Consider the following 27378-nt stretch of genomic DNA (forward strand, 5'->3'; position numbering starts at 1 on the left):
GGAGCCTCTTCCAAAGCTCTCAGGACGGCTTCTCTGCAGACGCCTCCGTAGCCCCAGACGGGAGACGGAAACACGCAGAACTCAGTGAGCACGCTGGGCCGCGGGCGGTGAGGGGCAGGTGCGGGCTGGGCGGGGCGCAGGCCAGGGGCCCACAGTCTAATTGGCCAGACTCACCTTAGGAGCGTCACAAAGGTGGAGGCGGAATGAGGGAGCATGTGCATTTTGTGGGGGGATTTAGGGATTATGTGAGTCACTGGGTGAAGCCCGGAAGGGAGAGGTTAGTCGGAGGGAAGGGGTGAATCAGTGCCTACGGCAGAGGCAGGGAGGGGGAGAAGGAAGGGGAACCAGTGCAGAGACCGCGGGTGGCACCCAGGTCGTCTCTGAGAGGCCTCGGAGTTTTCTTCGCTGAAATTCTGGAATTCACTTACGTTTACAAAGTGCCAACTTAATCAAACGCATGACTTCACTAGTGTCAGTGTTCTGCATGTGGCATCTGTGTGGCACATTTTTGAGGGCACGTTCGACCTCGGTTCTAAACCAAACTACACACGAGAAAATGAAGACTTTGCCTTAGGTGGCTCCTGGCAGAGGGAACAACACCCACAGCTGAGCAGACACCACATAGCTCTGGGCGAAGAAGAATGTCTGTTCATCATCGAGCATCGAAGGTCACCCAGGAAGAAATGAACTGTTTAAAAATGTGGTCTGACCTGGCCGGTTTGGCTCAGCGGTTAGAGCTTCGGCCTGCGGACCAATGAGTCGGGGGTTCGATTCCCGTCAAGGGCACGGACCTCGAGTTCGGTTTGTCCCCGGTCAGAGTCATGCGGGAGGCAGCCAGTCGGTGTGTCTCTCTCTTCCTCCCTCCCACTGTATCTGAAGATAAATGGAAAAATATCCTCAGGTGAGGATTAAAAAACAAACAAACAAAAATAAGTAAATAAATAAATAAAAATAGGCTCCGACAGGCGGTGGTTTGGACGAACAAGCAAAGGTCAGGGAAGGAGCCGCTCAGTCCGCCTGGACCAGTCCGGAAGGACGGGCGGGTGTGGACAGACTCCGTCCCTGACTCTGCAGGCAGTGCGTCCTGCTGTTCAAGTACAGACGCGCCCTGGCCGGAAGTGGAAAATGGGGACTGTCTCACGAGAACCCTGAACCAGCTGCTGGGAGCAAAGCGGCCGCTCAGACCAGGTGTTCCCGGAAACAGTCATTCCATGAACATGACACGGTCCGTCCGTCAAGAAGACGTAAGGCCCCAGGTACATGGCCCCTATTAGCAGAGTTGCGAAATAAATGAAGCAAAAAGCGCCTGAAATAGATTAGAAATAAAGCCGTAAAGTGAGAGACCTCGGTGCCCCCTCTCGGGCATTACACACCTCCACTACAAAACGGGACGAACACAGAAAGTTGGGGTGACACCGTCCACCAGCCTCCATCTCACGGAATATGTACATTTTCTTTTATACAGCGACACACCCAACACATCCAAAATGCAGAGTCCTCTCCGGGGCACATGGAAACATCCACCGAGACGGGTCGTCTGCGGGATCATGATGCCACGTGAGGGGCACCCCCTCCGCCCCCGGCACCTCTGTCTCCCCGCTGCGGGGCCCACGCGTGGATGGGCAGGGAGGCAGGGCGGCCGAGCTCCAGGTGTCCACCTCGGCTTCCCTTCTGTCCTGACTTACGTAGTTTCTTTGCAAGGGGCTATTCCTCTTCCACGTGGACCCCTTTTCCCTGCACGTCTTCCCTTCGTGGCCGATTTAAACGTGGCGGCGACGCCTGCCCCAGGTCTGCCGCCCATGCTCCTCATGGGCCACGTGACTCTTGGACTCGCTCCAGCATCTCCTCTCCTTCGGGTTAACCCTCCGTGGGGGCAGGTGTCTCAGTTCCGACTTCTCGGAAGGACTGCCCGGCTCGCTGCTCGAGAATTGCTTGCTAAGGGAGTTGAGTGAACGTTGAAATCTGCTTCTGCGGTTATGTGGCTGCAGCTCATCTGGACAGACACGGCCAAAGGTGCTCCTCCCCTGCCACAGGTTTCACCGAGACACAGGTCCCGGGGAAGGGGAACCGCTCACGCACACGTGCGCTTCGCTCTGAACGAAGACATTCAGCCCACGCAAGGCAGGCGGGGCCAGGAGCCTAGAGACGAGGGATTTAAAATACAAGGGAAGAAGCACCCTTTTGAAAGGACATTTCAAGTTTACTTTCAAAATCGGCCTCCTCCTATTTTAAATGAAAAATGCCCCTGATGCAGGTCCTACCCACAGAGCTCAGGACTGAGACGCTGGGTGGTTTCCCGTGATTGCTTACGGGAAGTCCGGGTTCTGGGTTCTAACGCCAAGCCGGTGCCCACGGGTCCGTGAGGACCGCATCATGGCATGGCGCAGAGACGGTGCCTCCTCCCGGGAAGGACCCGTCGTCTCCCGGGACCCGGCGAGGGTCCCCTCCCTCCTGCAGTGTCCGTCAGAGCCTCCCACTGTGAGTGTGGCCCCGTGTCCCGGGCTTGTCGGAAGCTCGGAATCTCACCTCGCCCCGGCCCAGGCGGGCGTGCAGGTCCACGCAAGAAAGGCAAAGTGTGCGGGTCGAGTGTCTCCGTGGGCACCTGGGCTTTTCCCCGCGGAAAGCTGGGTGTCGGAGGAGAGCATTGGCTGCGGTGTGTGTGGGTACAGCCGGGAGGGACTCCCCTTCACACAGGGAGGCCTGACAGTGCCCCCAGTGGGCTCTCCACATCTAGGAGTTTGGGGTGGGGGATCTACTTTTGAGAGGACAGAGCAATGCGTGGAAATGATACTGTTTTCCGTCTTCGTCTCTGCAAGGACTTGCCGTCTCTCCTGTGCGCTGCCGGTCGCTAGCTGTCGTCGACGTGCTAATTGTGACAACCGCCCAGGTCCTTAGCGCACGGCGGGCTGGCGCTGACCTCCCCTCTCCGCAGGACGGACGCATCGGCGACTTCACGCGTCGGCGATTCCCATCATGTTTTGTTGATCCTCCGACCGTGTGTCATTTTTCTGTTCTACCGGCTTCTCGGAGGAGGTTTTCCGTGACATTTGAAGAGTCAAGCACTCAATCACCTGTTTATTGATTTCACTGTGCACCGAATCTTCTCACGTGAGCAGTCATCGCGTTGATTGACCGAAGCAGCAAACCGGTGGCCGGCTGTTTCGGCGCAACGTTGGCACAGGCTCTGCTGCCTGCGTCCTTCCCTCGTCCGCACGCCGAGCGGGGAGCAGCACGCCCGCCCGCCTCTCTGCGCTGCCGTCTCCCCGTCTGTCAAGGCCTCGGCATCTCCGTTCTTCTCCACCTGCAGCGCTTTCCCTCACGTCCAGGGGGCAGGGGGGTGGGTCTCGACTGCTGGGCTCCCCCCTTTCACGCGTCCCCTTCCCGCCAGCTCAGGGGCGGACCTGGACCCGCGGTTTTACAGCCAGGACAGCGGAAAGTCACGGGGGTGGCTCAGCGCATCGTCCTCGGGCAGCTCTTCCCTCCTCGACACCACAAAGGAAGCGGCAGGTCTTCTAAACCCTCGGGCAGAGCAGGCCGAGGACTTTCTCATGGGGACCCCGGCCCTGTGTACGTGACACCCCCGAGCCCTCTCTCACCGTGGTCCTTTCACGTGGACTTTCGAGGTGAGCTTCCGCCGATGGGAAGAGAGGGGGCTCAAGGACAGCCCCTCACGGGCCACCTGCTCTGCCTTCACGAGTGCACCTCATTCCCGGCGACGGGCACACGAAACCCCTTCAGTCTCGGGGCAAAGATGAAGGCGTCAGAGTCCGAGCTCACTAACGGGTTCGGAGACAAGCATCTCACAATTTGGGTGATGGCTTCCTCTCCGTCTCCGTGGAAACGTAGAAGCATCGCGCTGGAGGTAGGGCAGTGGTCTGAAGTCCTGGACGGGACCGGAGCGGAGGTGCCTCCAGGGATGGGTGGATCGGGCGATGTTCCCTCATGATTGGGTTCAGGGGGACCCACTTGTCGGAGTCCCGTTCCGTCCAGTTTAGATCTGGGCTGGCGGCTGTCTGACCCTCGAAGGCGACCACGCAGCTTCAAGCGCCTGCACGACACGCAGGACCGTCGTCATTAAGGCCCGATACTGGCTCGTGACAGCCGGGTGCCGCCTTCCAGTGTAAGGGCCGCGTTCGCGGGAGACAAGCCCTGGGGCGAAACCTCTTTCCCTGACGTGTTTCAAAGTACGTGCACGTTTGTAAAGTATCTGGCGAAGTATGGCGCTGTTTGTAAAAGTACGGAGTTTAGAGGAAGACAGAAAAGTACAGAAACATCCTATTTTCTACATATTTTTTATCACACGGACACTTTAATGAGATCACGTCATGAATAAAACATTAATTATACAATTGTGTTCTCGTTTTTCTTGGAAGTCCGATGGAGAGATTTAGTACTGGATGGAAAATATCTGACACGGTGTAATATATAAACACTCGGCTGTCGAAATGGGTGATATTGATGTTCCCACTGATGACGCCAGCATCCGTAACTGCTCACACCGCGGGCGGCGCCGCGGCCTCTGGAAGTCTCTTCGTTCCGTGCTGGGGGCCTGGGACCCGCCCTTCGTGTGCTGTTCCCACAACAGACTTTCAACACCAGGGTTGTAGACGCATTTCTCCTCCTCTGTCGAACCAGGTCTTCACCTTCGTTAGGATTTCACGTGCTAAGTCATCTTCTCCCCATTGTTGAATTTCCCTGACGTTACTGCTCTAGCTCTTCGATTTCAGCCGTTACCGCACCAAGGACGTAAGCGCCGAGCGTCCGTGTGCAGGATCGTACAAGAGCACGGAGTCCTGGGTACGTCTTTCCTGCACCGGCCGCAGCGATCAGGCGCCGCGAGGAGTGAGAGACGCGGTAAATACGTCATCAGGAAGCAACTGGCAACATCGATTATGATGATTTTTAACAATGCGGCAGGACTTCCCCTTCTTCTCAATAGTCCTATTGCACCTGTGTGACAGCCGAGTTATTTTAAAAAGACAGAAAGGCCGTCCGGCCGGTGTGGCTCAGGGGTTGAGCGTCGACCCTGCACCAAGAGGTCCCAGTTCTGTTCCCGGTCAGGGCACAGGCCCGGGTTGTGGGCTGATCCCCAGTGGGGGGCGTGCGGGAGGCGGCCAGTCCATGTTCTCTCTCATCCATGTTCTCTCTCATCCATGTTCTCTCTCTCCCTTCCTCTCTGTCTGAAATCAATGAAGGGAAAAATTTTTTAAAAAAAGACAGAAAGGCCTTTGTTTTGCTTTAGAAACAAGTAATCTCAAAACCTCACTGGCTTAAGACAGCAAATGCTGTGGTCGTGTGTGTGCTCCTGTGAGTGGAGGGGCTTTGCCGACGGACTGAGGGAGTCTCTGCCCTGGGAGGCGCTTCCGTCGGCCCGGGTTCCTGTCGTCGGCCTGGGTTCCGGTCGTCGGGCCCCGGGTTCCTGTCGTCAGCCTGGGTTCTGGTCGTCGGCCCGGGTTCCGGTCGTCCGGCCTGGGTTCTGCTCATCCGGCCCAGGTTTTAGTTGTCAGACCTCAGGTTCTGGTCATCGTGAGAGCAAGATGCTCGTGGGTGAGGACTTAACGCCTCCGTGGTGACTGGAAACACCGTCCAGTGTTCTGATTCCTCGTCCCTGCAAACCCACAGACTCACGTGCGTTTCTCTCCCTCTCAGCATGTGGGTGCCACGCAGCACCCGCCCCCCGTTCCGCTCCCTGTCCGTCCACATCCTCCCTTCTCTGCGGCTGCGGAGGGTTTAGAGCCGGGCGGTCCTGGTTGGGCGGGGTGGGAGCAGAGTGACCCCCGGACCACAGGACTAACCCCGAGTCAAACAGATGAGCAGCAATGCAGTGAGGTCTCATCGTGTGTGGTCACATAGCCTCGCGGGGGGACGGGATGGAACGTCAGCAGGACATTGTGTTAACGTATCCGGGGCAAGAACAGGGCCTGAGGCTTCCTCCCCAACGGCCAGCGATGGCCCAGCGTCGTGTTGGAAGTCGTGACGGTCCTTGGACAGCTGGCGGCACCTGCCCGCCCCTCAGCATGTGGGAGACTCGACCGAGCTGACAGGCCCCCGCCTGCAGCAGTGCCGGGTCTGAGGGGCCCCCCGCAGGCGCCGGCGAGCTCGCGGGGACTGACCGCCGAGGCCGGCCGGGCGCTGTGCCCGCTCTGTTGGCTGGGAGGCGGCCGAGGCCGCAGGTGCAGCAGCCTGTCAGCCGTGGGGACGCGGGCGGCTTAGGGCAGCGGGGACGTCACAGCTGCCGACCCCGGGCTTCTGGCAAGGAAAGGGAGACGGAAGAACACGGTGGGCGGCTGGGAGCTGCCTCTCCACCCCGTGGACTCCGCACCCCGAATCTCGTCCCGAGTGTGCGTCGTTGTGTGTAGTCCAGGGCTCAGCGCTGACTGGGGCCGTGACTCACAGCAGGGCTGGTGGAACGGGCAGACCTCCAGGCGGCTGGCAGCGCCCACACGGCCGCGTGAACTGTGGATCTGAAGGCGGTGGGGCCACCAGGTGCCGTCAGAAGCGGGGACCCATGTGAAATGCCACAGGAGCCCAGGCCCGGTGGGCAGAGGTGCTGCCAAGACCAGCCGGTGCGGGTCAGGGAAAGCGGCCGCGGCTGGGGTGGACTCCAGGACAGAGCGGGGTTCTCAGATCCGCCTCAGCACCATCTCCACCTACACACCCTCCTGAACCCTCCTGCCACAGTCCCGCCTCGTCCTGGTAGATCCCCAGACGGTTCACCGACTGAACGCCCATCACTCCCTAACCAGACCCGTCACCTGCACCGTTTCTTTCCAGAGTCATAGATCAAATGCCCTCGGATTGAGGGGGTGTATTTGGACGGTGAGGACTATTTCTGTAGACTCTGTTGGCTTTCAGTGACTGAGCTCGTGATCAGTGAAACAGACACGGTGAAGTGACTTCCTGTGGGGATGGTGGTCGACGTCTGTACAGGGAACGACAGAAGGCGGCACCCGAGAAGACAGGTTTGAGTGGGAACGGGGGTGATCTCTGAAGACACCCGGGTGGGGTCGGACAGAGGCAGCGTCCAGGGCGCGTGGCCTGCGGGGGCTGAGTTCCCGAGTCACGGCGCATCCTGTGTTCTGGGTAAACAGGATGTTGGTTTAGCTCCCGGGAAGTGGTTGAGCAAAGGTCAGCGGTGCCGTCAGGTTTGAGGAGATCGGGGTGACAGGCCTGGGAGCCAGCGGTGGGGGCGCAGAAGTGGCCCTGACTCGTTGCAGCCGACGTTCTCGTCCCGATGTGCCTTCCGTCTTACAGTGTCGTGAGGCCTCGAGAGCGTGTGGTCCAGGCAGGCCCACGTGGCTGGTGGGAGCGCAGCCCAGAAGGCCGGTCTCCAGGGCCCACGCCAGGGCCACGAGTCCACGCCGCCTCCGACCTGCCTCAGCGGCAGCACGGGGACCCCAACCGCTGAGCTGCAAACAGGTTGTTGAGAAATGAACACGGAAGCCAGGAGGCCTCTCCAGGGGACTGATGAAATGCAGGCAAGAGGAGGTCGTGGAGTGGACAGGTGTCCGGCGACGGAGAAGCGAGGTGCTGAGACTCGGATGCAGGTTGTCTTATCTGCTGATTGATATATTCTTTCATGTTTACTGATTGTTGTTATGTGTACACATGCATCTTATTTATCTTTATTGTTGACAGTATTACAGATGTTCCCCATTTCCCCCCCCCCGTCTCCCTCCCCCCCGTTCCCACCCCACCCCAGGCCTTCACCACACTGCGGTCTCGTCTGTGGATTCTGCTTGTAAGTTCTTTGGTTAGAGATTCAAAAAGTGGAGTTTGCATTGATTACTCAAGTAGTGGATAGGAGAGGGGGAGGATTCAGACATAATTCCAAGGTTTTTGGGCTGAGTGACCCCCAGGATAGACTCACCACCTGCTGGAACGAGGAGGGGGTGGGGGGTGGAGGAGCTGGTGGGGGCCCGAGGTAGGAGCGTCGGGGCGTTGGAGGCGTTGGTGGAGATGCCTGCTGGGCACGCAGGGAGACTGGGGTGCGTGGGGCGCTCGGGGCAGAGGCCGGTGGAGGTCTGGGTTTCCGTGTTCAGAGCATGGACGGTGGTGGACGGCGCGGGAACGGAGCCGGTGCTCGGACAGATGGGGAACCAGCACGTTCGGTTCTCAGGAGCCCGGCAGACGGGAGAACCCTCCACCTCCCCTGAAATGGTGGGGGGTGGGCATGTGAACAGGAAAGTACAATCTAAGCCAAGAGAGTGGAGGTCACACAAAGAAAAGCTTGCTGGCCGGTGTGGCTCCGTGGTTGAGCGTCGTCCCAGGGACTGAGAGGTCCCGGTTCAACCCCCGGTCAGGGCACAGGCCCGGGTTGCGGCTCGATCCCCAGTGGGGGGCGTGCAGGAGGCGGCTGATGGGTGTTTCTCTCTCACACTGATGTTTCTGCCTCTCTCGTCCTTCCTCACTCTGAAAAAAATCAATAAAAACATATTATAAATAATAAAATAAAAGTTTTTTTTGTTTTTTTGGTACGTGCCCCTAGCAGGGACTGAACCCGGGACTCTCTGGTCTGCAGGCTGATGCTCTAACCGCTGAGCCAAACCGGCCAGGGCAAAATTAAAGTGTTTAAAAACTAGATGTGCTCACAGTAAATGGGAAGGAGAAACTGAGGCACACCTGCCGACGGCTGGGTGAGGTGGAGACGGGAGCCCCCTCTGGCCGGAGCGGGGTCCGCGATCTCTGTAGAAGCTGCATCGCGAGGGGAAGTGAGAGCCTGCTGGGGGTGCGCCCCGGGGCGGTGGGGGTTGGAGGGCAGACCCAGGCCCAGCGGTCTCTCAGGTTATTACAGAAGAATAAATGGAGCCACTGTGCTCCCTGCCCTGAGAGCCATGTTCTTACACGTGCGGACGCAGAAGAGACTGTTACTGTGCGCACCACGGTGACGGCTTAACAGGGACGGTGACGACGCTGTGAGGGGACAGGAGAACGTTTCTTGAGTCATTAAGCAGACGAGAGGGTACGATCCGGGAGCCACACACCCGGCCTCTCAGAAACAGTCAGAACCCGAGTGGAGGAACCGGCTCTGCGGACGTGTCGGTATCAGCTGACCGTGGCCCGGGGGGTTCGAGGTTATTTCCTGTTATCTTGCTTTTTCCCCGGGGGAGCCAGGCTGTCAGCTGAGGGGAGGTGGCGATGAGCCTCGCACCTCAGTTCCCAGCGTCTGCAAGACCGAGCTGGGCTGTGGGACAGATGTCCCCAGCGAGGGACAGATGGACGTCACCAGACGAGGAGGTAGTGAGCCCCTGTCCTCCGGGTGTCACGAGGGGCCCGGTGCCGAGTTGCACTACGTGTACTGGGGAGAACATGTTAGTGGCGGGGGCGGAAGTTCGTGAGGACGTCCTGAGGGAGCTGAGTTGGGGACGAGGCGCTGTCCTCAGCGATGACTTGCCGTCACTCTGCTGTCCGAGAGGACTCCTGGGAGGCTCAAGGTGCAGGATGGCGAGCTTCGCTTTTCATTGTGAAAGAAAAGCTCAGTCTTGACAGTCGGGGGAAAGGATTTCAAAGGGAGAAGGCTGAAAGCAACGAGACTCACTGGCGTGGAAACACCACCGTGAACTTCGTAGAGTGAACAACCCGCCTAAGAGGATGCGGGGTGGCCGGGGGGTGGGGGGAGCAGCTTCCAGACATGATGAAGGAATGACGGGGACCACCGACTGACGGACTGACAGACTGACGGAGTGAGAGATGGTGGGTACACGCAGGGGGCGCGCCGTGAGCAGGCGAGGTCTGGGGTACATGCAGGGGGCGCGCCGTGAGCAGGTGAGGTCTGGGGTACACGCAGGGGGCGCGCCGTGAGCAGGTGAGGTCTGGGGTACACGCAGGGGACGCGCCTTGAGCAGGTGAGGTCTGGGGTACACGCAGGGGACGCGCCTTGAGCAGGTGAGGTCTGGGGTACACGCAGGGGGCGCGCCGTGAGCAGGAGGGGCTCTCCGAGGCGAGAAGCAAAGAGCACGTGCGGATGCAGAAGAGCCGGGGCCGTGAGAAGGGACTTACACCAGCTGACAGGCTGGGCGTCAGGGGCGAGTCTGGAAATGGGACGAGGACAGAGCACAGGGGTGAGCTCGACCAGAGACAGCAGTAACAACATCCTTTGCCCACATGTGTCTCTTCACCGGGTTCTGACGTCATCCTGGTGACTCCGCGTCCGTGGGATTGACCTCTGATCCGTCCTCCTGTGGCTTCGACCTCGTCATCCCTGTGACCTTTGCGTCCTCTGAGCCCGAGAGGTCAGGCGCGGTCTGTCCCTCTGGTCCTTGTGTGACACGCATGAGCCCTCGACGTGAATGGGTGGATAGACGATAACATGACGGGATGAAACCCCAGGACAGAGGAGTCAGAGGTGTCGTTAGATGATGTCACATTGCGTGAAGGAAGCCCCTCGCTCTATTTTACAGGCTGGGTCCCAGAATTTTGAAATACCTATTTACCTTAAAGACGGCACTAACTACTTGCTAATGTCCCTTTTAAATTAAGTTGTATGTTTGGCGAAGCCTTCAACAGTTAGTCAGATGCAGAAGATATTTCAACAGTATAGTAGCTGTAAATGTTTTCTACTCTTTTTCAGAAAGCAAACAAAAACTGAGTTTATATATAATAATTTTCATTGGTTGAGAAGATCACAAAGATTGTTAATGGGTGAATGAATATTACTCTGTGTTTATTAATAATGTTAAGCAAAATTTTCAGCTGTGCAAATTCAAATAACAATACTAAACACTTTTAAATTATTCTCATTTCCCTAATAATCTGAAATATTAGGTAAAATATTAGGAAAATAAAAACCTATGAAAAGTAGTTAACTCAAGTGGAACCCTTTTGTTATATTTCTCTTTTAATCCTCAGCCTACGACACTTTTCTATTGATTTTCAGAGAGAGTGGGGGGTGGGGAGGGAGAGAGAGAACCATCGATGTGAGAGACACGTCGCCTGGTTTCCTCCCACAAGACCCTGACCAGGGCCGGGGATGAACTGCAGCCGAGGCAGGTGCCCTTGACCGAAATTGAACCTGCAACCCTTTGTCCACGGGCCAACGCTCCAACCGCTGAGCCGAACCGGCCAGGGCTGTCCTTCATGTCTGTGTCTCACACAGAAGTTAAGTCTTTGGACTGTTATAAACATACACATTTATAAATCCGAGTATAACATAACTAGATACTTCGGAAGACTCTGATTCCATCCTCGTAAGTTAGAATTAAAGCGCATTCTCTTAAATACACGCAGGGTTCTGTGCGTCAGTGGAAAACTTTGGAAAATGGAGGTTGGTGTCCCACGCGCAGTGTCCGAGTAGTGAAAGTCGATCCTGTGACCACATTCCCCCAGAATGCTCGGCAGCCACGGCTTCAGGCCCGGGTGCAGGGCACTGGGCCCCCTGGGAGGTCGCGACCTCCGGAGTCGCCTGTGGTTGTCTCCCTGGCCACCGGGGCCAGCCACGGCCACGGCCAGCGTCACGCTCACCAGGAAGCTTCAGCCACAGCCCGAAGCCATCGGTGGCCCTGCGGGGCCACAGCTCCTGGTTCCGGCAAGTTCCTGCGGCAGAGCTCAGTAGGAGCGAATGCCAACCGCTTCGTGTTGGAACTCACGGAGCTAATAGTGGCCTGGCCCGCCGCTTAATTTATAGTTTTACCGAAACGGTGCATGTTGCAGCTCGCACATTGTTAGTGCTGTGGTTTTGGAAGACAGACAAAGAGAAAAAACTTGGTGCCTGAGTGTTCTGGCCGTCAGACAGCCGACCGTCGAAGGGAACATCGTGTCTGTGTGTTTGCTCCAAGGCTCCATGTTTACCTTGTCCAGTTCCCACCAGACTTAGGGTGTGGGTGAAGGTGGACTTACGCGTGATATCTTACTGAGAAAAACCTCCACTCCGAAAACGATGTGAAAACTAGTGAAATTGCAGTAAAGTTTTTAAAAAGTCAGAATACACAGGGCAACACAGACTGTCTCTACTGTAACACTTCAGCCCCGGAGTCCAGAGTCCTTCACGGAGGGTGGACCCACGGAGGAGGCACCATCACATCCCACGGGTGCATCTGCTGAGCCCTCCGTGGGTTTCTGTGGATTCCTGTGGGTCCCTGTGGGTTCCAGCGGGTTTCTGTGGGTTTCTGTGGGTTCCCGTGGATTCCGTGGGTTTCCGTGGGTTTCCCAGGCTGTGGAGGCAGTGGGCACGCCCTGCCAGTGGACATGCGGAGACTCGGGCAGTGCTCCTTAATTATGAAATCCTTCAGGGAGACCCTGTCGTCCTCTGTAAGTGACTCTGACTGGCAGTGACCACCCGGGCAGCCTATGACAGGAAAAAGTATACTCCCTGAAAGCAAGGTCAGCTTCAAGTTGTATTATCAACCAGAAAACCTCCATAATTTATGGAGCAAAACAGATGTGCGTTTTTTTTTTTTTCTCATTTATATGCAACTCCAATGTGGTTGTCCACAACTTCTAAGCTCCGTAAAATTACGTAATAGAGAAAACTGTATTAAAAGTAGAGAAAAGAATAAAAGATTATTGTGGTTTAAAATAAGGATTGCTTTTGACATCATAAAAACTCCTGATGTTCTGACCCCTGTACGTCAACCACAGGAAGGGCAGGTGGACCACAGCCAAGCAACGTAATCGTTTTCCCATTTCCCTAGACAGGGTTACTGGCTTAGGGGTGGACTTTAAGAGAAGCCAGACAAATGCACTCAGATGCACTATCCATCCACCCATCCATCATCCATCCATCATCCACCCATCATCCATCCATCCATCATCCATCCATCCATCCATCCACCCATCATCCATCCATCATCCACCCATCCTCCATCCATCCATCCATCCATCCATCCATCCATCATCCATCCATCATCCATCCATCCATCCATCCATCATCCATCCATCCATCCATCCATCCATCCATCATTCATCCATCCATCCATCCATCCATCATCCATCAGCCATCCATCCATCCATCCATCATCCATCCATCCATCATCCATCCATCATCCATCCATCCATCCATCCATCATCCATCCATCATCCATCCATCCATCCATCCATCATTCATCCATCCATCCATCATCCATCCATCATCCATCCATCCATCCATCCATCCTCCATCCATCCATCATCCATCCATCCATCCATCATCCATCCATCCATCATCCATCCATCATCCATCCATCATCCATCCATCCATCCATCCATCCATCCATCCATCCATCCATCATCCATCCATCCATCCATCCATCCATCCTCCATCATCATCCATTCCATCCATCCATCCATCCATCATCCATTCCTCCATCCATCATCCATCCATCCAGCCATCCATCATCCATCCATCATCCATCCATCCTCCATCCATCCATCCATCCATCCATCATCCATCCATCATCCATCCATCATCCATCCATCCATCATCCATCCATCATCCATCCATCATCCATCCATCTACCCATCATCCATCCATCATCCACCCATTCTTTATCCATCCATCCATCCATCCATCCATCCATCATCCATCCATCATCCATCCATCCATCCATCCAGCCATCATCCATCCATCATCCATCCATCCATCCATCATCCATCCATCCATCATCCATCCATCATCCACCCATCCATCCATCATCCATCCATCTATCATCCATCCATCCATCCATCCATCCATCATCCATCCATCCTCCATCCATCATCCATCTATCATCCATCCATCAGCCATCCATCCATCCATCATCCATCCATCCATCCATCCATCCATCATCCATCATCCATCCATCCATCCATCATCATCCATCATCTATCATCCATCCATCATCCATCCATCATCCATCATCCATCATCCATCCATCCATCCATCCATCATCCATCCATCATCCATCCATCCATCCATCCATCCATCCATCCATCCATCCATCATCCATCCATCCATCCATCCATCCATCATCCATCCATCCATCCATCCATCCATCCATCATCCATCCATCATCCATCCATCATCCATCCATCCATCCATCCTCCATCCATCATCCATCCATCATCCATCCATCATCATCCATCCATCATCCATCCATCATCCATCCATCCATCCATCCATCCATCATCCATCCATCCATCATCCATCCATCCATCATCCATCCATCATCCATCCATCCATCCATCATCCATCCATCTATCATCCATCCATCCATCCATCCATCCATCATCCATCCATCATCCATCCATCATCCATCTATCATCCATCCATCATCCATCCATCATCCATCCATCATCCATCCATCCACCCATCATCCATCCATCATCCATCCATCATCCATCCATCATCCATCCATCCATCCATCCATCCATCATCCATCCATCATCCACCCATCATCCATCCATCCATCCTCTATCCATCATCCATCTATCATCCATCCATCCATCCATCCATCATCTATCCATCATCCATCCATCCATCCTCTATCCATCATCCATCTATCATCCATCCATCCATCCATCCATCATCTATCCATCATCCATCCATCATCCTCTATCCATCATCCATCTATCATCCATCCATCCACCCATCCATCCATCCTCCATCCATCCATCCATCCATCCATCCATCCATCATCCATCCATCATCCATCCATCCATCCATCCATCCATCCATCATCCATCCATCATCCATCCATCATCCATCCATCCATCCTCTATCCATCATCCATCTATCATCCATCCATCCATCCATCATCCATCCATCCATCCTCTATCCATCATCCATCTATCATCCCTCCCTCCATCATCCCTCATACCCCTCATCATCCATCCATCCTCTATCCATAATCCATCTATTAATCATCCATCCTCCACATCATCTATCATCATCCACCATCTATACATCTCCATCCATTCATCCATCCATCCATCCATCCATCCATCCATTCCATCCATCATCCATCTATCATCCAGCCATCCATCCATCCATCATCAACATCATCCATCCATCCATTCATTATCCATCATTCCATCCATCATCATCCATCATCCACCATCCCTCCATATACATCCATCATCCATCCATCCATCCATTCCATCAATCATCCACCATCAATCATCCACATCAATCCATCCATTCATCCCTCAATATCCATCCATCCATCCATCATCATCCATCCATCATCCATCCATCCACCCATCATCCACCCATCATCCACCCATCATCCATCCATCATCCATCCATCCATCCATCCATCCATCCATCCATCATCCACCCATCATCCATCTGTCCATCCATCTGTCCATCCACCCATCTGACCATCCATCATCCATCCATTCTTCCACATTCCTCTCACCTTCTCTGTACCATCTTCGTTACCTGTTCTGGTAGAAGTTATTATTTAAGCCCCAAACTGTTTCTTGCAGAGACTGGACACAGAAGACAGAAGAAATCTGTGGAAATGCTCAGTGAAGACTGAAACCGAGGAACAGATTCTAGGTTCCTCTGCAGGCAAACTCGCCAGCAGTGAGCAGAAATCCGGAGTCGAAGGCCCTGCAGGCCGCCGCGAGGTGGGCTGGAGGTGAAGGAGCGTTGGAGGCAGGAAAGGGCGCGGCTGGGGAGGCGACCGCAGAGCTCAGGGGCCAGTTCATTTTCAAAGTTTTTTGTCTGCATTTCTGTCACGTCAGCCTCCCTAGCAAACCTTTGGTAAAACGTACTCCACGCAACTTCGTTTGGAGACAGTTGGACGGAGGAGGAGCAAGGAAAGGGAGCTGTACCCACACGGGTCAGCAGGAAACGGGAAGAGCCGGCGCCGGGGGTTACAGGCGTCTGCGTGCAACAAAGCCGAGTGTGCAGGCGCCTTGTGGGGGGTGAGGTGCTTTCCCCCCTCGAAGCGATGCTGTGAGCGTCTTTCCTGGTGTCTTGAGTCCCCGCCAGACAAATTCACTCCCGCTGGCGTCTGTTACGCACCTCGGCTGTCCCTTCGGGGGACGACTGTCTCGCTGTGACGTGTGACAGGGTGTGTCTGCCTGTGTGTGATGATGGTCACTGTGGAGCCGAAGGGGTTGACTTGATAAGGGAAGACGATTTCTTCACACGAAAATCCCAGCGGTTCTTAGTGAGAACGTGGACTCATTCCGGCGGCCACCAGGCAGCCGAGATCCGGGACCCAGCCCTCTGCAGGCACAGTCCAGGGGTGACCGCTGCACTGTGCGCCCCAAAGCCCTGACGTTTGAACCCTCCTCTGAACAAGACTGTTTACACCGTGCCGACCACAGCGCGAGTGACGCAGTAGCGGTCTCTGTGGTTGGACACGGGACACGCTGTTCGGACGTCTGGACACGCTGCTTCACCTGGAGTGTAGCAGAGTCCCCGCAGCGGCAGGTCTGGCTCAGAGAAGCCCTGGAATCGGAGGACCTGTCGTTAGACGGATGCCGTGGACAACACCTACGGGACGTCTGCGTTTGTGTCCAGGTGATCACCAGGTGCGAGGACACAGGCCTGCCCTCCCTGCGGGGCCTTTGGCAACTCCTTCCGAAACCCAGGCGTGTGACGAGCTCGCCCTGGGGTGCGGACGTGGCACGAGAGGCTGGACTCTGGCAGAGAATCGGGTTCCGGGGTTGAGGGCAGGAATGTATAGTTGTAACAGGTACCCCGGGTGTTATTCCATCTTTTCCAAAAACACTGGCTCAGCAGCCGACTGGGCTTGGAATTCCTGTGAGGGCAGCAGACCCTGTTCACCAGCCATCAGGCGGAGATTCGTCCTGTCATCTCCAGATCTAACGCAGTCAGTGTGGGGGCCTCCTGGCCATGCACCTGCGTCTGCCTCCTACAGGTGTCACCTCTCTCACGCACACGTACCCACAGGCGCCCAGAGACGGGCAAGGAAGTGAGTCAGGGGGCTGTGGGAACCAAGTCCCACGGTTCGCCGTCTGCGAGCTGGGATCGGGGAGGCCGTGGGGGGTCCAGGCAGGTCCGCAGGCCTGAGGACGGGATCTGGGGGTGAGTCCCGGTCTGAGAGCAGGTGCAGCCCCGTGGTTCAGCTCTGCAGTCAGAACACGAGAGACAGAGAGATTCCTCCTTCCTCCGCCTTCCCTCGTAGCCGCGCCCTTGGTGGTCTGCGTGACCCCCCACCGAAAGGCGGATCCCACGTGGAAGCACCTCACTCGCACACGAGGGAGCGAGGCCAGCTGAGCTCCTGGGCCCGCGACGTGGTCAAGGTCCCACGCACAGGTGGCCGCCACGGCGCTGCGCCAGCACCTGGCAGGAAGTGCCAGGGTCAGGGTCGGGCGTTAGGACCGAGAAGGCTCACCTCAGAGGAGGGGGGACGAGCGTGTCCTGTGACCGCAGTCGGGTGTCTCCTGGGACAGGTTCTCGGGGTCCACAGGCAACAGCAGGTGCAGACTTTCCACCCGGAGTACTGCTCTGAGCGGGGAGCACCCGGTCAGGTCGCTGCCCCTTCCCCAGCGTCTGCCGGAGACCTGAGTGCCCGTGAGCACCTGGAGGCCCTCGTGCTCTGCAGGCCGCAGGTGTTACCTGTGCAGGTCTCAGGGCCTCGGACCCAGGTCCTGGGACAGTGTCGTCTGCTTCTGACCTGACGATGTGGACGAGCGGACTGGCCATGGCGAGCAGGCACGACGCCGGCCACGACAGGACGGAGGAGGGACCGGAGAGGAAAGGGGACCGCGGGACGCTGCTGGGTGGGTCCCCAGAGACCACAGAGCGGGAGGAGCACGTCCCCAAGCCCACCTGTGTGCTGAGCGCTGGGCTCCAGCCCCCCACCCTGCGCCTGTCCCCTCCATGTCCCTGGACACGCCCGGGACGCTCCCAAAGCTCTGCTCTGCCCCCTGGTAACCGGCCTCACTGCTCCCCGGGACCCCGCCCCTCCTCCACCCATCCCCATCTGTCTGCCCCGGGAACACCGGCTCAGCCACAGGCTGGTCCCTGTCACCCCCCCGAGCTGCCTGGCACTTTGCTCTCCTGAGGGCGGTGGGCACCCGCTGCGCCGCGGTGCCTGGTTCCTCCAGGTTCTTCTGGGTGTTTTCCTGGAACGACTTCTGCTCTGCGGATGGGGAGACCTCCCAGCTGCCGCGGCCCCTCCTGGAGAGGCTCACTGTGACCCACGTGACAACGTGAGCGATTCTAGGTCAGGACTGGAGACGTTGCAGCTGCGTGTCGTCCTCAGTGACGGGCACCCCCTCCCTGTGTGTCGTCCTCAGTGACGGGTACCCCTTTCCCCCCCGGGGCTGGTGCAGAAATTACGTGGGAGCATTTTCGGAAAGGACTCGCTGCCCTTAGAAACGCCAGGCGTCCCAGCCAGAGAAAGTGCGGGAAGGCCTGTTTGGATGAGTTTCAAGAATCACCCGCCCACAAGCCTGTGGGGCAGCAATGTGGGGCGCCCTCTGCTGGAGGGGTCCTCTCAGCTCCACATGGTCCGGTGGGCTCGCCCAGGGGCCAGGGACCTCCGCTGGGATCGCCGGACCTCATGGACGGCTCAGGAGGCCGGGCCCTCTCTCCACCGGGCTCTCGGCCTGCCAGGGTGACGGCCGGAGCCTTCCAGGGGAGCGGCTGAGAGCTGGGACCCGTGACGTCCGGCTCCGGGCCCCACAAGGTCCCTTCCGTTGCCCTGGATGAGTCACCTGGCTGCAGGCCTGGGAGGGGCTGAGGCCACGTCCCATCGAGCGAAACAGGCGGAGGGCGGAGGAGCCAGGGCCTGGGAAGCACAGGGTCCGAGGGCGGTTCGGGGCCAATGTGTTATGACTGAGGCCGGACGGCTCGAGCCCAGTCACGGTCCCGGGGGCTGTAACCCACAGTTGTGAACAGAGACCTGAGGGAAGAAAATAGGGGACAATTGGAAGTAGAAATACAGTCCAGGACCAGGAACTGTGGCTGCTGTGGCTGGAGGGGGCTCTGCCCTTCTGGGTGCAGGAAGCGGGGGGGTAGGGACTCCCCCAGGCAGAGGGGCAGAGGTGACCTAGGCACGCGGAGCACGGGGGGCAGGGTTCGTGAGGGTGGACAGTCCGGACACAGTGAGAAGAGAGAAACCACAGCTTCCAAGGTCCTCCGCCCGGGATTCGTGGGGAGAGCAGGTGCTGCTCCTCGTTCCTCCAGGGACGGCGGAGTCAGACCCGCGGTAACAGTCAGGGCTCTCGGGGGAGGAACGGATCGTGGGGTGGGGAAGCGTGAAACTCGGGGAAGCGTCCTGAGTGTTACTTTGCCTCAGCTGAAGGCGGACGGGACAGGAAAGCGAACAGCTTTATGGGCAGAGAAAGCAGCAGACCCAGCACTGGGAGATAATAGCAGTAATTATGTGTCACATCTACATGATGCGCCCTGATCACAGTGCTCACAGGAAGCTGGCAAAGGGCCCTTCCCGGGGGAGGCTGCTGGCGCCTGCGTGGGGCGGGGCCGGAAGACGGCCCTGGGCTTGGGGACCTGCGCGTCCTCGGAAAGGTTCTGTGCACCCCTGTTTTAACCTGCAAAACATGTAAGAAGGGCTGAGTTTCAGCGAAGGTCTTCAGTCAGTTATAAGCCTGGAGTCCCTGCTCCGAAATGCTGCTTCCTCTGCGCGGGGCGCACCCTCCGCTCGGTGCCTGGGCGAGGCGGGTCCTGAGCTCGGGCTCCTGGCCCAGGGTTTTCCGCGGAACCACAGGCCCTGTACCGGTCGCTGAAATAACAGGGAAGCATGAGTCCTGGAAGGAGGCATATCTGCCCAGCGCGCAGGGAAGGAATATGAATGATGAGAAACCTCCACCAAATAAGTGTGAACAGTAACTAACAATTCAAGGGACATCATGAAACCGGGAAAGACCGGGACAGTGGCCGCGGCTGGAAGGCTGTCCGGTGGCCTCCGGGAGCCCTCTGTCCGACGAGTCCAGACAGAAGCCGTAAAAAGATGTTACATCTTTTAGGAACCGAACTTCCCTTGCGTGGCAGGCCCGTGGGAGGCACCCTGGTCTGACTCTGATTGTCCACAGCCGCGGCCCCGTCAGGACCTCGCACCGAAGACCCTCTGCTGTCGCCGGGTCCACGGGGAGGCTGCCATTTCGGGTGATTCCCGCTGGAATCTGTCGGCTCCAACCAGGAAAAGCAGAATCGTCCGAAACATTCGAATCGGCGGCGTTGACGGGAGAGACGTGGTCAGCCGTCCCGTGGGAGAGGGAGAAACCGAGTGGAGGGCGTGGTGCCCCCGAGGGCCCCAGGGCCTGGCGCTGCTCCTCCCTGAGGCGGGAACAGGGGCAGAGCAGTGTTGTTGGGCCCAGACCTGAGGCCGCGTGGCCTGCGGGACAAGACGTGGCACCTCAGAGGCCTCTCCCTGCAGACAGAGGGGCGGCCACCCCCGGGCACCTGCCAGCGGGGGAGTCAGCTCTGGTCCGCCCAGCCGCCCCTCCCCACAGTCTCTCCTCTGGCTCCTCCTCTGTCAGAGAGACTCCCAGTCACGAGCTTCACGGGAGCTCAGCTCTGTCGTGTGCCCGTCAGTACGCACCGCGTTCTTCCCACGGTCTCCCTGGGAAAGCAGGAAGTCCCTGGACCCCGCGAGCGGCCTGCGTCTGCCCTCAGTCTCCGCAGAGACCGTCAGGACAGACAGACGAGGTGCCTCAGTGTGCTATTCTGTGGTGAAGGGGCTCTTGTGTCAGACACGAGAACGAGACACGGTAGCTGGAGAGCGATGGTTCGAAAGCCACGCCTGTGACGCTGAGCCCCGGGGAAACCTGCCCACGTCCCCTCCAACGGATGTGCCACGTGTCAGAGCCAGGGCAGCACAGATGGTGTCTGTCAATGCGGGTGTGTGTGCACGTGTGTACACGTGTTTGTGTGTACGTACACGTGTGCGTGCATCTATGTATGTACGCATGTGTATGGGTGCATATGTGTATATTTACATATGTGTTTGTATGTGTCTGTGTGCATCTGTATGTACATGTGTATGTATATACGTGTGTGTGTACATATGAGTGTATCTATCTAGCTAGTTGTCATATATGAATCCTGTGTCTGTCTGAACATCCATCCTCTCTCTGTCTGCCGTCTCTGTGTCTGTCTTTGATTCATCTGTTGTTGCTCGTCTGTGTAGATGTCAGCGTCAGTGGTTGTTCCTGACTTACCTGGCACATTCTCCCCGGCAGAAGCATTTTGTTATTGACCTTGTTCGGCGAGACCAGCGTGTGAGGGTGTGAACAGACCAGATACCCCGCTTGTTCTGTCTTGGGTCTTACCTTCCGGACACACAGCTGCCTCCGACCGTCACACCTGGAGAGATGGCTCCCGCCACCCCCTCCCGCACCTGCCGCCCCGGGAGCTCCCCTTTTGAGGATGTGGATGAGAGCTGAGGAGGAGCGGGCCACGGACGACCACGGACGGCCACGGACGGCCACGCGTGCACATGGCGTTTCTGCGGCCATCTCCCCTAGTCCCGAGCCGACACCTGGAGGGGTTGGGCTGCCCTCGGTGAGTAGGGAATACCCCCCTTCCCACGGTGTCTGTGGTGGGAACCTGCCCGTTCACTAAATACATCGAGGGCTGCTGCTGACCCCCAGCGCTCTGAGGGTCAAGACAGCCTCGACGTCGCTGGCATCACCTGGTTAGGGTGCAGGTCCTTCTGCCCCTGGGTTCCCTCCAGGCCCCAGTCCTCAGGGTCGACCCCGGGACACGAGTGTCAGACCCGCTTAGCTCTGTTTGTTTCTGTTTTATCTCTGCCCGAATAAATCACTTTATAAACCCAAAAGCAAAAGCCCAGGTCTGACAGCCGTCTTGTTCTTTGCCCACACGCTCCTCGGAATTGAGGCCTTTCAAACTAAAACAAAAACTAACTGAATTCCCGAGTTTTATTGGTGGGTCCCCTTTCCTGCCGCCGCCTGGTGTCCCGGCATCTCTGTCTTCACAGAGCGCCTGCCTTGTCCGCTGTGTCGGAGGTAGGACAGCCCGTTTCCCGTCGTGCCTGCGGTGATGTCTCGGGCGCCTGTGCTCTGGGCCCCGCGGGCTCGTCCGCCCGGTGGTCCAGGTCCCCACCCACAGCTCGCCTCCAGCACCCCCGTCGCAGGCCCAGGCCCCTCTCGGCCCAGCTCTCCTGGTGGCACAGAGGCCGGGACGAGGGAGGGTGGTCTCAGCCTGGGTCTCTCACGACTCATCTCTGCTCTGGGAGGTCCCTCCTCACTCCCCGGGCTGCCCCTCCCGGGCCGCAGCGTCCGTGTGAACGGACGACTGGGCAGAGGGGAGAAAGTCTTTTCCAACAGATATTTCCTCAGTGATCAGTAGGGACTGATGGTCATGGTCTGACCCTGAACCCACCGCCCTAGACCCTGCTCATCTCTGCGCGAGTCCCCAGCATCTGTATCTTCGTGGACGACACCCGAGAAGCTGAATTTAGGTTAAAGTTTAGAAACCGTACACATCTGGGTTTGTGCTGTGAGATTTTCAACCATCATCCTGAAGTGTATTGAAAATTTTTTTTTTAAATTTGGTTTAGTAGGGAAAATAAGGCAGCGGGGGAGGGGGTAGAAATAATTTCTCCAAAAGCACACCTTGCTCAGTCACAGAGCCGGGGGAAGAATTCTGAGCCCCAAGCTGCACCTTTTCGCTCCCCGGTGCTCTGGCGGGTGGGGTCCCACGCCCTGGAACCCCCCGCCCCGCGAGGGGAGTTACCTGTTCCCGTGAGCCCAGGGTAGACCCCTGAGCCCCTGTCTTGTGGTTTCTGCGCCGTGTCAGCTCAACGGCGACTTTTCTACTCACCCGACACGGACACCTGAGTTCAGTCTGAAAAAGGAAATCTTAGGAAAAGTCAAACAAATCATCGTGTTTCTTGAAGACATTTACATTTTTTGCAGCCTTTCATGTAGCAGTAACGATTTCCACATGATTGCAGGTGATCAAGGGTTTGACTCGCCGAGCCCTGCTGGACACTGGTGGGGTGGAGTGAGGCTCTGCCTCCGCCCGCGGTCCTTCCCGAGGGGGTTCAGAGCACGAGGTGATCCCCTCAGGACAGAGATTCATCCCTAAGTCGGCCCCACAGTTCAGTCCACATTATTGAACACGGGTAGCTGTTTTATTTTATTATAATCAGGATAGACATGCAACAAATATTTGGTGAACAATGTAACCTGTTCATTGCAGTTAGTTGCTGTAAATTAAATACATTTTTACAAATACTTGCTTACAAAAGCAACACAATATTTGAAGCGTTAAAACTGAACATATGCACATTGTTGGTTCACAACGCATTGGAGATATTCAGGGGCAACCCCACACCCCCTCCCTACCCAAGTGCACCCCACCCCACACACATGTTGAACCCCATCCTGGCTTATAAACATGAGATTGAGAAACTGAGAAGACAGTGGGTATAATTCAAGTGAAACAAAATGCATGAGCCATGCCCCTTCGTTTATGGACGCACGGGGAGGGAGGCATCTGTCTTGGCTGCTTGCCGAAGTCATTACCTCGGTCATTCATTGCACTTGGCGTGCGGAGACCTGCACGGTGACTCACAGGCTGAACAAGGAACAGAAACCGGTCCCGTCGACACCGAACTCAGCCCTGCTCAGGCGCATTTCCTCCTGCCGATGGCCGGCGTTCAGCCCTCTGAGGACGTTACCCGCTCGGGTCTGTCCGCGTGCGGGGACACCGTCGGTGACGAGCGCCTCTTACTTCTCAGTTACGAATTACTTTCTGAATATGTAACAGTTAAGCGGGTTTACTGCATACCTCAGACGCCCTAAAATCCGTCATCTTCAACATCCCGAGACAAATCGCGTTCCCTTTCCCCTGACAGTGTGGTCAGCACACCTGCGTTCCCTCAAGAATGACAGACCTTATCATCGGACGGGCATCCTCATGTTCTGATCAATTCAACTAAAATCCTGATTTTATGTCTTATTTTTCAGGTTAATTGTTTGCTTGTTTTTAAGTCATCATTTTCGCTGTTAGTGTGAGAACTAACGTGGAGGAACGGTAGGCTATGTTTTAGAATGTTCTACAGCTGTGCATTATTGCAATGTAATTTGGATTTTTTAGTCAATAATAGATGATTGTCTGAAGCAAGACGTCCATCATTGTACTGAGTTAGACTACACCGACCGGGGTGCAGAGTCGCCGAGTCCTGTCATGGTACATACATGTGACACACGATGTCAGAGTGTCCAGCGTCCATGCTCCCATCCCCACCCCAGGTGACGAGCTGCAGTCTGTGTCCTTTCGTCGTAACGCAGACGGGGCCAGAAAGCCAGGTCCCCTGCCCGGCGTACTTACGGTTCCCGGCAGGACTCCTTTGTAAGACGCGCTGACCGTAAGCCCGGGCCTGGCCCCGCGGGGCTCAGACGTAGCTGGCGGAGGCCTTCCTCGGCATCACCACCTCCCCTCGCGTGCCCCCGGGGGGCGCACGGTGTCTGGGGGCTGGGGGACGGGGCCGCGGCTTCTTCCTGTCGCAGCAGCAGAACCCGCAGAGCAGCCCCCCTCCGACGAGGAGGACGGCGGCGCTGGCCCAGCCCAGGAACAGAGCGGCCCCCAGCTCCCGCTTCTGCCCCACGTGGATGGCGGGGTTGTGGAAGTCCCTGATGATGATGTTGGCCGTCCAGGACACCGGGACGAGCACGCAGACGCCGGTCAGCAGGAAGAGGGCCCCGGACGTCCCCAGCAGGTGCGCCTTGGCCCTGCCCTGGGAGCCCACACACTGGACCTGCCTCATGCCACAGATGCCCACCAGCAGGGCGGCCAGGGCGAGAGCCACGGCCAGGCACGTGAGGGCCCGGGCGGCCTCCAGCGCGGGGGGCAGGGCCAGCAGGGAGCTGTAGAACTTGCACTGCAGGGCGGTCTTGGCCTGCCGCACACAGTTCATCCACAGCCCTTCCCAGACCCTCTCGAAGACGATGATGTTGCTGCCCACGAACGCCGACACCCTCCACTGGGGCAGGAGCGTGGTGGCCAGGGTCCCGACCAGGCCGAGAAACCCCAGGACCAGCCCGGCGACTGGCAGGGGATAAAACGCCATCGCCTTGACGGTGAAGACGGGTCCGCTCTGGAAGTCGCTCAAAATCCTGCAGGGGGGCCCTGGCCGGTGTGACTCAGTGGTTAGAGCGTCGGCCCACGGACCAGAGAGTCCTGGGTTCGGTTCCTGCTAAGGTCATGTACCTCGGTTGCAGTTTGTCCCCGGCCCTGGTTGGTCGTGCGGGTGGCGGCCACTCGATGTGTCCCTTTCACATCGATGTTTCTCTGTCTCTTCCCCCCTCTCCCTCCCACTCTATCCGAAGATAAATGCAGAGTGTCCTCGGGTGAGGATAAAAAAAAATCCCGAAGGCGGAGGCCTGAGCCTACAGGGGTGTCTGATGCCGCTTCCCTCGGTGGTTGCCCATCACGCTCGGTGCAAACCCGAGGCAGCGAGCTGCCCGCCGGCGCCCACACGTCCGTCTCTGCGAGGATTGTTCCCAGCTGCAGAGAAGCTTCCCGGCCAGCGAGGAGGTGCCAGAGGTGTGTCCAGAAAACCTGCTTCAACTTTATATCTGCCGAGTCTTATTGTCTTAGCAACACTGTAATTAATGTCGGAGCGTCCGCGGAGGAATGTTGATGACAGAGCCAGGAGCTTCCTGTCTGAGCACCACCCTGAGGCAGTGCGGACGCGGGGCCCTCACCGCACACTGTCCACAGAACCCGGGACACGGGGCCCACAGTGCACACTGTCCACAGAGCCCGGGACGCGGGGCCCTCACCGCACACTGTCCACAGAGCCCGGGACGCGGGGCCCTCAACGCACACTGTCCACAGAGCCCGGGGACACGGGGCCCACAGTGCACACTGTCCACAGAGCCCGGGGACGCGGGGCCCTCACCGCACACTGTCCACAGAGCCCGGGACACGGGGCCCTCACCGCACACTGTCCACAGAGCCCGGGGACGCGGGGCCCTCACCGCACACTGTCCACAGAGCCCGGGACGCGGGGCCCTCACCGCACACTGTCCACAGAGCCCGGGACGCGGGGCCCACAGTGCACACTGTCTACAGAGCCCCGGGACGCGGGGCCCACAGTGCACACTGTCCGCAGAGCCCGGGACGCGGGGCCCTCACCGCACACTGTCCACAGAGCCCGGGGACACGGGGCCCTCACCGCACACTGTCCACAGAGCCCGGGGACGCGGGGCCCACAGTGCACACTGTCCACAGAGCCCGGGGACGCGGGGCCCTCACCGCACACTGTCCACAGAGCCCGGGACGTGGGGCCCTCACTGCACACTGTCCGCAGAGCCCGGGACACGGGGCCCTCACCGCACACTGTCCACAGAGCCCGGGGACACGGGGCCCTCACCGCACACTGTCCACAGAGCCCGGGGACGCGGGGCCCACACCGCACACTGTCCGCAGAGCCCGGGACGCGGGGCCCACAGTGCACACTGTCCACAGAGCCCGGGGACGCGGGGCCCACAGTGCACACTGTCCACAGAGCCCGGGGACGCGGGGCCCACAGTGCACACTGTCCACAGAGCCCGGGACGCGGGGCCCTCACCGCACACTGTCCACAGAGCCCGGGGACGTGGGGCCCACAGTGCACACTGTCCACAGAGCCCGGGGACGTGGGGCCCACAGTGCACACTGTCCACAGAGCCCGGGACGCGGGGCCCTCACCGCACACTGTCCACAGAGCCCGGGGACGCGGGGCCCACAGTGCACACTGTCCACAGAGCCCGGGACGCGGGGCCCTCACCGCACACTGTCCACAGAGCCCGGGACGCGGGGCCCACACCGCACACTGTCCACAGAGCCCGGGGACACGGGGCCCTCACCGCACACTGTCCACAGAGCCCGGGGACGCGGGGCCCACACCGCACACTGTCCGCAGAGCCCGGGACGCGGGGCCCACAGTGCACACTGTCCACAGAGCCCGGGACGCGGGGCCCACAGTGCACACTGTCCACAGAGCCCGGGGACGTGGGGCCCACAGTGCACACTGTCCACAGAGCCCGGGACGCGGGGCCCTCACCGCACACTGTCCACAGAGCCCGGGGACACGGGGCCCACAGTGCACACTGTCCACAGAGCCCGGGGACGTGGGGCCCACAGTGCACACTGTCCACAGAGCCCGGGGACGCGGGGCCCACAGTGCACACTGTCCACAGAGCCCGGGACGCGGGGCCCTCACCGCACACTGTCCACAGAGCCCGGGGACGCGGGGCCCACAGTGCACACTGTCCACAGAGCCCGGGACGCGGGGCCCTCACCGCACACTGTCCACAGAGCCCGGGGACGCGGGGCCCTCACCGCACACTGTCCACAGAGCCCGGGGACGCGGGGCCCTCACCGCACACTGTCCACAGAGCCGGGACGCGGGGCCCCCTCACCGCACACTGTCCACAGAAGCACGGGACTCGGGGCCCTCACCGCAGCACGTCCACCGAGCCCGGGACCCGGTCCCTCCCGCACACTGTCCACAGAGCCCGGGA

At 58.2% G+C, this 27378-nt stretch overlaps 1 protein-coding gene across 1 annotated transcript; it reads right to left on the reverse strand.

Annotated features, from left to right (window-relative positions):
- Positions 1 to 24263: 24263 nt before the first annotated feature.
- On the reverse strand, positions 24264 to 24938 carry CLDN17 (claudin 17). The gene has a single exon (XM_036243560.1). The coding sequence runs from the start codon at positions 24936 to 24938 to the stop codon at positions 24264 to 24266; it is 675 nt and encodes a 224-aa protein (XP_036099453.1).
- Between the last annotated feature and the right edge of the window lie 2440 nt (positions 24939 to 27378).

This window comes from Molossus molossus, unplaced genomic scaffold (assembly GCF_014108415.1).
Source record: "Molossus molossus isolate mMolMol1 unplaced genomic scaffold, mMolMol1.p scaffold_m16_p_5, whole genome shotgun sequence".
NCBI classification, from domain to species: domain Eukaryota; kingdom Metazoa; phylum Chordata; class Mammalia; order Chiroptera; family Molossidae; genus Molossus; species Molossus molossus.

Bases quoted from the DNA above. Each gene is read 5' to 3' on its own strand.
- CLDN17 (XM_036243560.1), bottom strand. From the start codon at position 24,938: ATGGCGTTTTATCCCCTGCCAGTCGCCGGGCTGGTCCTGGGGTTTCTC.